The sequence below is a fragment of the Phocoena phocoena genome, chromosome 4 (genome assembly GCF_963924675.1).
Source record: "Phocoena phocoena chromosome 4, mPhoPho1.1, whole genome shotgun sequence".
NCBI classification, from domain to species: Eukaryota; Metazoa; Chordata; class Mammalia; order Artiodactyla; family Phocoenidae; genus Phocoena; species Phocoena phocoena.
The window spans coordinates 11,817,779-11,829,174 of record NC_089222.1 but is presented as its reverse complement, the minus strand read 5'-3'; the positions used below and the strand labels follow the sequence as shown (position 1 = coordinate 11,829,174).

At 52.9% G+C, this 11,396-nt stretch overlaps 1 protein-coding gene across 1 annotated transcript in view; it reads left to right on the top strand.

Moving 5' to 3' along the window:
• The first annotated feature begins 2,166 nt into the window (after positions 1-2,166).
• GALNT15 (polypeptide N-acetylgalactosaminyltransferase 15) overlaps positions 2,167-11,396 on the top strand; it is a 37,618-nt gene continuing 28,388 nt past the window's right edge. The window contains exon 1 of the mRNA XM_065876467.1: positions 2,167-2,684. Coding sequence (XP_065732539.1) covers positions 2,167-2,684 — 518 coding nt within the window. The remainder of the gene's footprint in view (positions 2,685-11,396) is intronic.

Below are 11,396 nucleotides of genomic sequence, written 5' to 3'. Positions count from 1 at the left end.
GTCCCCAACGGAACCACTGCTTTCACTGCCCTCTCCATGCTCCCAGCCTTCCCCATCTCCCTTGACGGCAACTTGATTCTTCCAACTGCTCAGACCAAAAACTTGTAATCATCCTTGACTCATCTTTCTCTCACACTGGACGTTAATTCACCAACCAATCGTATAGGTTCTTCCTTAAAATGCGTCCAGAAGCCGAGCACTGCCCCACCTCCAGTGATGCCCTTATCATGTCTCACCGCAGTAACACCTCAGTTGGTCTCCCTGCTTCTGCCCTGTTCTCCCCAACTGTCTAACCTCAGCATAGCAGCCAGAGTGGACCAGTTAACGTCCGAGTTGACTGTGTCTGTCTTCTGCTTACAACCCTCCAAGGGCTCTCATCTTACTCAGAGGAGAAGCCAAAATCCCGACCTTAGCCCCCCAAGGTCCTAAGTAATCCCCCCTCTTACCTCTCTCATTCCATTCCCACCCTGCCCACTCTGTTCCAGCCACACGGGCCCTCTGCGGGTCCTCAAAAGGCCGGGCATGCTCTTGGTCGCGAGACCTTTGTACTTGCTGTGCTCTCTGCCCCAAATGCTCACCCCACTGAGCTGCCCAGGCCTCCTTGTTCACAAATGCTTCTGAGAGCCCTTCCCTCACTCAGTGTCAATTGTGAAGCCCAGCCCTTGTTCCCCAACCCCTTTCCCTGCTTTATTTTTCTCCTTAGCCCTTATCACTGTCTCTCCCACTGTATATTTTATTTTTTTATTATTATTTTTTAAAATATTTATTTATTTATTTGGTTGTACCGGGTCCTAGCTGCGGCAGGCAGGCTCCTTAGTTGTGGCTTTTAGGCTCCTTAGTTGAGGCATGGATGTGGGATCTAGTTCCCTGACCAGGGATCGAACCCAGGCCCCCTGCATTGGGAGTGTGGCGTCTTAACCATTGCGCCGCCAGGGAAGTGCCTCCCACTGTATATTTTAATTATCTGTCTGTCTGTTTGTCTTTCCCACTAGAATGTAAGTTCCACGAGGTACACATTTTGCTGTTTTATTCGTTGCTATACCCCCAGTCTCCGGGATAGTTTTGGCACATAGTGGGTGCTCATCAATATTCATTGGTTGAATGAAGGACATTTACAACTGAAGGAGCATGCCCCTCTTCTTCTGACTCCCCACCCCCCACCCCCAGCCTGCTCAGAGGCCAGTGCAGAGCAGGCATTCAGGTGCTGTTGTGGGCAGGAGGAGCTTGTGACAAAAGCATCTCCCCCAGCTCCACTCCTTTTCAGAAGGTTGAGGACTGTGGTCCTCAGACCTGTCGGAGGCTGAGTGTGCAAATAGGCAGCGAGCTCCCTGCATTTCCATCCCAGGTACAGCCTTCCGGAAATTAGGAGGGAATATTCTTTCCCGCCCCTTTGGGTGGGGAAAGAAACCTTCCTGTGAAGGAGATTCGAATCAGAACTCCTAGGATGTTCCTGTTGGGTTTGGTCCTAGCGGTGACGGCGTTTGTTTTCCCCGGAGTCGGGTTCCTCCGGTTGCGCAAAGCCTGGGAACAGTGAGGGCATTAGGACCACGAGCGAGGCGCACGCCTGCGGCGTCTGGCAGAGCTTCTCGGGCCGGCTGCGCGGGGAGCTATGTGTGAAAGGAAATTAGCCTGCTGCCGGCTTCACATCTGTTGAGCTGACCCGACTTGCAGGGTCCAAAAGAGGACGGCTGTCAGCTTTGACAGACTGAGGACCCACCGGCTACCCCCAGACATCTCATAGCAGCCTGACAATTCGTGCAAGGGGGGGAAGCGAAACACGTGGGACTAGGACCCCTGAGCAGAAAGGAAACATTATTTTGCCCAAAGAGGAAAAGGGCATCAAAGGGTGGGGGTGGAGGGAGGCGCAAACAGTTCAGTCTGAAGTCCCTGTGAACGGGCTTTTGGAAGGCAATTAAAGACGTCCGCTCAGAGAGGACCTGGGCTGGGACTTGGGTCCGTGGCTTTCTGATTGTAAGTGGAAGCCGGTCTTACACACGCTGCTGGCAAATGTCAGCGGGGGAAAAAAGGAGCAGGTTAAGTGACCGGCAGATAAACCTTCCGGGTGGACCCAGGAAGCCAGGTTCTGCTGCCAGCTTGGAGGAACCAGGAGCAGGAGGAAACAGTGAATTTGAACATGACCTGTTGCGTTTGGCAAGTTCCAGCCACATGCTGGTAAGGAAGCGATGCAGGCGTGGACCTTGCAGGCTGCAATTCTTGCTGCTGGGATGTGTGTTGCTGATGCTGGCCGTGCTGCACCCTCCCCTGCCTGCCCTTCCCCAGGCTGTCCCAGCTCAGGTCGCCAAGCACGGCCCCGAAGCCGGGTACCGGCTGGACTTTGGGGAATCCCAGGAGTGGGTGCTGGAGTCCAAGGACGAGGACCAAGAGTACGGCCCTCTGGAGGGTCTGCCGCCCTTCATCTCGCTGCGGGAGGATCAGCTCCTGGTGGCTGTGGCCTCTCCCAGGGCGAGAGGGAACCAGAGCCAGGGCAGGAGAGGTGGCAGCTACCAGCTCATCAAGCGGCTGAGCAGGAGGCCGGACGAGGACGCCCCAGAGAGGGACTTGGCGGCCGAGGAGGAGGACGCGGGGGCATCTGAAGAAGAGGCGCTGACCTCGCTCAGCCTGGAGGAGGCGCTCAGTGCCCGCATCCCCCTGCAGAGGGCGCTGCCGGAGGTACGGCATCCGCTGTAAGTAGGCCCTTGCTTCTCCTTCCCCCGTTCCTGGAGGGCAACCAGCATACCCAGGGATGCAGACTTTCTGCATTCTGCTTCCACTGCCTCAGGGCAGCGCTTCTCCACGTGTGGTCCCTGGACCAGCGGCGGCATCCCCTGAGGACGTGTTAGAGATGCAGAGGCAGAAACCCTGGGTGGGGTCCAGCGATCTGTCTTTAACCAGCCCTCCAGGGGAGAACCACCGTCCTAGAGACAGAAAAGGAGGAACCCTTCCTTGTCCCTTCTCTTCCCGTCCTGGGTTCTAGTCCTTCTGTCTCTGTGGATTGTCAAACAGCTTTATCTCTATAACCCAGAGGGGCCTAGGGTGGATGTTCTCCAAGACGCTTCCAGTTCCAGCACATTTTAATAGTATGATTGTTGGGTTTACTTTTATTTTGGATGAAGGTAACAATTGCAGCTAACCTTTATGTGTCTCTTGCCATGTGCTTGACTTTAATCAAAGAGCTTTTCTTGTATTGACTCAAAAATCCTCACAACTTATAAGGATGGGTGCTAGCACTACGATCATGCCTATTTTATGCGTATGAAAATGAGGCATAGAGAAGCCAAGTGACTTACCCACGGTCACACAGCTAGTAGGTGCCAAAGCAGGGATTTGCTCCAAATTGCCTGCGTCCCCCATTCTTCGCCCCCTTCCTTAGTCGGCGAAACTAAGGCGACAGGTCCAGGACCCAGGATCTAGAACACTGCACTCATGCAGCCTGACCTGGCAGGGTGCCCCCACCCCCAGGAGGCAAGCTGGGAAGTAGGATGACATACAGGCTGTGCCCAGGGAAACGGTGGGCTCGTCCTGCACCCCCTGCCCTCCCCACCATTACCATGGCGGGTGCAGAGGAGGGGTCTGGTTACCAGCATCCAGGAGCAGGGCAGCTGGGTAGTTGGGTGACTAGGTCCCTTCCCTATAAGCACTGCTCTTCCCAGAGCCCAGAGTTTCCCGGGAAGCAAACCCATCCTCCAGCCCTCTGGGCGGAAGGATTGGAGTGAAGCAGCAGTTGGGAGCCGGACCACTTACTTCTCAGATCCCTAATGGGGCTCCTCTGAGCCTGGCCACTCAGCCACTCGCCCTCAGGGGCATGCAGATGCAGTCGCCTGGAGGGTGAAGCCTCCTTAGACTGTGTACCTCAGAGTCTCACCCATGTCACCAAAGCCCCAGCCCTGATGCTCCGACTCCAGGTCTTGGCTGCAACAGCTCTTTTCAGGCAACTCCGAGACCCATCCAGGCCCCGCCCCCTCATCACAGGTTTGTGCTCTCTGCAGCCTTAATTCGTAACACTCATGACAACCGAAGCTAAATGGTCATTGATGTATCCGTTTACTCAGTGCCTGCTTCCCTTGCCATGCAGTGAACCTGTAGTCCCAGCACACAGTAAAGAAACGATTGCTGAATGAATCGATATATCGTTTTCCATTTCTTTTGATACATCTTTTCATTGGCCTGGAGCAAGGACGTTTTACCAACCAGACACACGGCCTCGATCAAGAGTCTCTGGCTCCCAAAGCTGTGAGTGTGTGTGTCTCTGTGTGTCCGCATCGTGCAAGTGTGGGTGCATTGTGTTGTGCGTGTGTCAAATGGATGCTGTGCATGTGTGTTGTGTGTAGTGTGTTAGTGGTGCCCGTGTGCCTGGTGCCTGTGTATGCTGTGATGGGATGTGCACGGGTGCGAGCTGTGTGATGTCTTGTCATGCGTGCATGTGTGTTGTTGATGTGTCAGTGTTCGTGTGTGTATGTATCGTGATTGCGTGACACGTGCATGTATCTTGTATGTGGTGCACATGGCATTGTGCCTGTGTGTGTTGTTATGTGGTGCTTGGGCTGTCTGTTTTTGTGGTACGTGTGTCATGACTGTGCACATGTGTGATATGTATGATGTGTTTGTGTGTTTTACCCATGCGTTGTGTAGGTGGTGTGACGGGCACGGGTGTATTGTGTGTGTGTGGTTCATGTGTGTATGTTGTGCACGTGGCGTAATGGGCACCCCTACTGTGCTGTGTGCATGTGTGTGTGCTGTGATGGCGGCTTGTTTGGCGTGTTTGTGTGGTCCGCGTACGTGCGTGTTTGTTGTGAGTGTGCTGCACACGTGCACTGTGTGGTGTGTGCTCCTTGTGTTATAAATGTGTTGTGCAAGCGGTGCGTGTGTACTTTTGCAAGTGTGTTGTCTGTGTTATGCTTGTGGTGTGAAGTGCATGGGTGAGTGTTGTGCATGCATGTGCATGTGTGGGTACACTGTGTCATGCGTGTGATGTGCACGTGTGTATGTGCATGTGTGCACCACTTCTGTGTGTGCCTCCTCCAGCCAGGGTGACCAACTGGTTTCAGTTTGCCTGGACTTTCCCATCACAGTAACCCCTCGGTCCCAGACTAACCGGGCCGGTAGGTCCCGTTCCCCCCCGCCCCCAGCTTGGTTCTGTCCGGCGGGATGTGGCGCCCTCTTCTGGCCGCAGCCTGTCCCTGCAGCCTGAGACCCCAGACTCCCCTCCCCCAGAAGCACACGGGCACTGGCGCCGCCCCTTCCTGGCAGGCTCCAGGATGCACAAGGGATTCTCTGCAAAGTAAGGCCCCAACCCTCCCTCCAGGGTGCCAGGATTCTCCTTCTCCCATCACTTTATTTATTAAAAAACATTTTTTTCTATTGGAGCATAATTGCTTTACCATGTTGTGTTAGTTTCTGCTGTACAGAAATCCGCTATATGTATACATATATCGCCTCCCTCTTGGACCTCCCTCCCCCCCATCCCACCCATCTAGGTCATCACAGAGCACCGATCTCGGCTTCCTGTGCTTTACAGCATGTTCCTGCTAGCTATCTATTTGACGCATGGTAGTGTATATATTTCAATCCTAATCTCCCAATTCATCCCACCCTCCCCTTCCCCACCCCCCACCCCCGCCCTCCGTGTCCACATGTCCGTTCTCTACTTCTCCGTCTCTATTTCTGCCCTGCAAATAGGTTCATCTGTACCATTTTTCTAGATTTAAAACTGGGCCCAAATACAACCCATAAAAGAACAGCCAATTCTTAAGCACCTACCCTTTGTGTCTGAGGACACTCTTTATGCCCACCAGATTGCATAGAGCGTGTTTCTCAAATTTCGACATGTATGCAAATCGCCCCAGGCATCTTGTGAAAATGCAGAGTATGTTGGTAGTTGGCCAGGGGTGCAGCCCCAGATGCGACATTTCTATCAGGTCCCAGCACTGATGGTCCAGAGACCACAGTTTTGAGCAGCAAGGGACTACATCATTGGTTCCCAAACGTATGTGCATGTTAGATTCCTGCAGATTGTTTGTTTAAAATGTAGATTTTTCAGGGTTTCCCTGGTGGTGCAGTGGTTGAGAGTCCGCCTGCCGATGCAGGGGACACGGGTTTGTGTCCCGGTCCAGGAAGGTCCCACATGCCGCGGAGCGGCTAGGCCCGTGAGCCATGGCCACTGAGCCTGCGCATCCGGAGCCTGTGCTCCGAAATGGGAGAGGCCACAGCAGTGAGTGGCCCGCGTACCGAAAAAAAAAAAAAATGTCGATTTTTCAGACTCCATCGCTAGAGACTATCGGTGGCTCTGAGTTGGAACCCAGCGATCTGAATTTTTACAAGCTGATACCAGACGGTTTGGGGAACCACTGGTATAGATGGTGAGTGGAGAGGTAGTAGGGTTCTGGAAGTTTCCATGGAGGAGGTAGTTCTGGGATTGGAGAATAGAGAAGAGAGGCAGAAAGAAACACAGTCCCCTTCATGGCCCAGGGTTTTACACTTAAACGCAAATGTCAGGTCAGCCGTAGCTGGCTGCACGCTACCTGCCTATGCCAACTTATAACTTGTGTTTACCGTTTGGCCCATGTTTCCCTGGTTAATATGCCCGCAACTGTGACTAAATCATACGCCCGTAGAACAGTGGACCTGGGGTTGAATTCTGGACACCACCCCTTACTGTGTGACCTTGTGTAATCACTCAACCTCTCTGAGCCTCGGTTTCTCCAACTGTAAAATGGCGATGATAATAACACCCTTGCGTAGGGTTGTGGATCAAATGAGATGAAGTGTGTGCTGATTCCCCCCCCCCCGCCAGCCCCCCCTCACAGTGTTCAAGTCCAAACAGAAGATGCCCTTATTGTATTCTCTAGCATAGGACCTAGGAGTGAGTTGTAAAGACGGAGGAAGATTGGAGCGGGCCGCTGTGGGCCTTACACCACTGTCCTTTCTCTGACCCATGAGTTATTTTCTGCCCCTCCAGCTGCTAAGTCATCACAGATTTGGCAGCACATCAGAATTACCTGGGAAGTCATAAGAAGGACTCCTGCGCGGGTCCCACTTTCAGGGATTCTTATTTAGTTGGTCTGGGGTGAGGCCTGGGTGTCCCCTGGTAGTTCCAACGTGCAGCCAGGGCTGAGAACCAGGGCTGCGAGGCACCAGGCACTCCCCCACCAGTGGGGGGAAGTAGGAAGGAGCATCTCCTCCTCGGCTCACCCCACCCCCCTCCTGCCCCAGAGGCCCCTTTGGCAGGAGCTTTGCTGTCAAGCAGGAGGGGTGCTGCAGTCCACAGGGTCAGGTCAGTTCCTGGTGGGCAGCGAGACACCCCAGGATGGCTTTGGCACCTGGGCTGCAAAAGAGAGGAGAGGCGGCTGACAGGGCATCATCAGTAAATCTGGGGGAGTGGGCATGCCCCTTGGGGAGGGGTCAGTAGCCTGGGGCAGAGACTGGGGGCTGGAGCCCAGCTCATCCCCCTCCGGCAACAAGAGAGGGAAAACAACCCAGTATGTGTGGGACTTGGCCAGCCAGGTGTCGAAGGAAACCCACAAGCACCAAGCCCCCGAGGCCAGCGTAGCCACGGCCGGGAGCGGCGCCTCCCTGGATCTCCACCCTGGATCCGGCCCCCACAGTGGGGTTGTGGTATAGACAGAGCTGAGTGTGACTCTTTGAGATCGAATGCACTTATGGTGCCCTGTGCAGTGGGGTCTTGTCTTGTGCTTCAGGCCAGCCTCGGGGGTTAGATCAGAAGTGATCGACCTGCATCTAATCTTTTTTTTAATTAATGGGGAAAGCTGCTGTTATTTACTGCAGTGCCACTCACAGTGTGGGCCTCAGACCTGCAGCATCAGAAATGCAGAGTCTCAGGCCCACTCAGACCTACTGCTTGAGAAACGCTGTTTTTAACAAGACCCGCAGGTGGTTTGCGCTCGTGTTAAAGTTTGAGTAAGCAGATGAGGCCTACGGCTCACAGCCCTGCCTGCATGTGAGTGCTTTGTGAATCATCGCGGCCAGGCTCCCCACCCGCAGACCAACCAAGCAAAATACAACTGACCGGGACTCGCTCTCTAAGTGATTCTTGTGTGCAGCCAGGCCGGGAGCTACCCATCTAGGTCCTCTTAGGTGAAAAGGAACAGAGACACTCACGTGAGTGCAGGTGGCAGGGTTGCTTCGAGACTTCCCAGGGAAGTAAGGAGCAGGGACTGCCCAGGGAAGACTGCAGGAAGTGCAGGAAGGGGACTCACGGGTCACAGTGCTTCTGGGATTGTGCCTTCCTGATGTCCTCTGGCAGCTGGAGGCCCGGCACTCACTCCTGTTGCAACTTCCCTGCTGAGGTCTTGTCCTCTACTCAAGCTGTCGTCTAGCACCCACCTGTATCAGCATCACCCGGGAGCTTGCTCAGTAGAGATGCAGACTCTCAGGCCCCACCCCAGACCTCCTGGATCCCAAATCTGCATTTATGGAGATGCCGGGTGATGTGGGTACCTGTTAATATCTGAGAAGCGCTGGGCTACCTCTTGGCTTCTGCTGCCTCATCGTTGGCTTACTGCCCATTCTGTGACCTGCTACCAGCTGCTGACCCTCGCCGTGTGTCTGAATATCACCTTGAGACCAAGGATCGGTCTGGGGCAGCTGGCCATTCTCGGGGCAGCTGTCCCTGTTAGGCGGAGCTCTTGCACCAGGAGCCTTCAGTGTTCAGACCAGAGACTCCTAGTCGGTACCCATCTTTAGTCCAGGACTAGGGAGCCAGGATCAGAGCAAAGCCAAGGATGCCTGGAGCCCCTCAGAAGGAGGCTGGGAGAATTCAGAGGACTCCCACAAAGAGAAGGGGATTGCATGCACCTTGTGTGACTTGTCTCCACTGTGGTGAGTGACGGGCTGGCAGCCTCAGCCTCACCTACAGGCTCCTGCCCTTCCACATTTCTCTCTCATCTGTAAGCTCCTTTGTCCATCCTTCTAAGGCATTGTCCACAGGCTGTATCTCCAGCCGCTCTATCCCCAGGTCTGGCCTGGAAATTGGTGTCCCCAAGATGAGCTCTACCAATTAGAGACACAATGGGCTGAATCTCGGGGTTTTCCCAGAATGCAAGAAATTGGTATTATTGTCCTGTGTCTATAGACAGCCAGCCTATACACCCCTTGAAAGCAAGAACAGTGTCCACCTTCATTCATTGAATAATTATTTGTTTAGCGACTATTGAAAGTGAGAAGGTGAGCAAGCCCCAGCCCCACCCCCAAAGAGCTCAGGGTACACTGAGGGATGCAGAGAAGTGACCAGCTGTTACATCACTGGGCTCAGGACTGAGACAGGGAAGCCCATCTCAGTGGGGGGCCTCTGCTGACTTGGTAGGAGCAGGGGGTCAGTCACTCCAAACCAGCTTTAGAAAACCCGGCAGAAACCTTTCTACTCTGGCCAGGCAAGGGAAGGGCAGGAGAGGGTTTGTGTCACAGCCAGGCCATCTGGTGCACTGCTGTGACTCATTCTCTTCAGAATCAGCCTCCAAATGCATGTTCTGAGTTCACAGGGGACCCTGGAGCTGCATGAAGTAAGGGCGTGCATCTGTGTGCAAGCACAGATGCAGACTCTCCTGATCTTGAAGTGTGAAGACATAAAGTTTGCACTCATTGAGCAGCTCTCCTGGGCCTGAATGATCCCTTTTAATCCAGGCGGCAGCCGTGGGCTGGAGAAAGGTCTCAGACTCCCTGTGCTGGCTAATTAAGGGATATAAATAAATAACAGAGCCAAGATTCAAAGCCACATTGATTTGATTCCAAAGCCCTGGGTCTTTCCTTCCCCACCTGCTGCCACTCAGAAGATGCTCAAATGAGGTCAGGGTGGGCTTTTGGATACTTGAGTGATGTATACAAACTGAGACCGTAAAATATTCACCGGGTATATGGTTGAAGGACAAAGAAAATGCCTCCATTATTTAATAATGAAAACATGGATTTCTTCTTGGATCGCTTCATGAGTACCTGGTGATATTTGGACACTGCTTCACAATGTACAAGAGCTGTTTCTCTGCCCTGCCTCATTCACACCCCCCAGCAAAGCCGTGGCACAGACAGAGCAGGAAAAACATCCCCACTTGACAGAAAGAACCCAGGTCGCCAGGGGAGGGAAGCGACTTGCCCAGGGCCCCTGCGTGGACCACTTACCTTTTGCTCTCTTGTTTGTTTACCTACCCACTTTATTCCCTCAAAGGATTTGAAGATACATTATGAAATACAAAATTGCTATTAATATCATGCTTAGTCAGGATAAAGGGAAGTATACTTTAGAAAATCTTTCCTTCCTTTCCTGGTACAGGCCAAGCCCCTTCCCACCTCCAGGCCTTAGCAGAGGCTGTGACCTCTGCCAAGAACACCTCTCCCCTCTCACACACCTTCCCTGACTGTGTCCCACCCACTCTCAGGTCCTGGGTTCAGTTGTTGAATAATTCTGTGGTTTTCTGTTTAATAGGATATAAAGTCCATGATATCAGAGACTATCTGAGTTTGGGTTCCCCCAAAGCAGACCCTAAGGACAGAGAGTTGTTTTGCAGGTGTTGCCTGGGAGCCCTGGTAGGGAACAGCCAATGAAAAGTGGGTTTGCAGGCAGTTACCTCTGCAGGCAGCTAGAGTTCAGCCCTGGGGGGAACCTGGGAGACAGCATCTCATTATTACCCACCCCCACCCTTAGGGTCTGGGTTGCTGGATATTAATACACCAACTCATTTTAGTCACTGACTGAGGGCAGCAGCTCCCAGGGGTGGAGGGAGGTTACTCTCCACCTCTTCGAGCTTCTCTGGCAGTCAGAGAAAATGCTCGGGCAATTGGAAGTCAGGCTGTGCTGTATTACATGATATCCCCGAGGGGATATGGGCAGGGCACCACTTCAAGGATTTTATCTACTTAATTCATCTTCCAGTCCTCACACATAGTAGGTTGTCTGTCAATATCAGTTAAATGACTGGATGGAGAGATGGAAGATCAAGATCAAAGAGAAAATTAGAGTGAAAATAAGCAACCAATGACTAAATATCCTAATTCCTTACTCTGAGCTTCCTGGCGGCCAAAGTGAAAAAGGAAACTCGATAAGTATCATGATCCTTGTTGCTCAGGAACAGGAAACACACCAGGTCCTCAGAGGAGGAAAAGCTTTTCCTGGCACTTCTGTCTGCCAGGAATTTCCCTCTAAAGTTGCATGGAGGGGATAGAAAGTGCTGGAGGAGACAATTCCCCTCCACAGGTGTTACAGAGACTGTAATGCAAAGCAGGCTGTCCTGAAATGCCTTCATGTACTGTTCTCTGATCAAAGCTGAGAGCATGGTGTCAAGCAGAACTCCACAGAAGCAAATTTCTAAGGCAGCCAAGACAGTGGGATCAAAGTAAGTTGCTTTCTGAGGACTTTACTGAATCAGTGTAGACAGTTCAGAGCTTGTGAT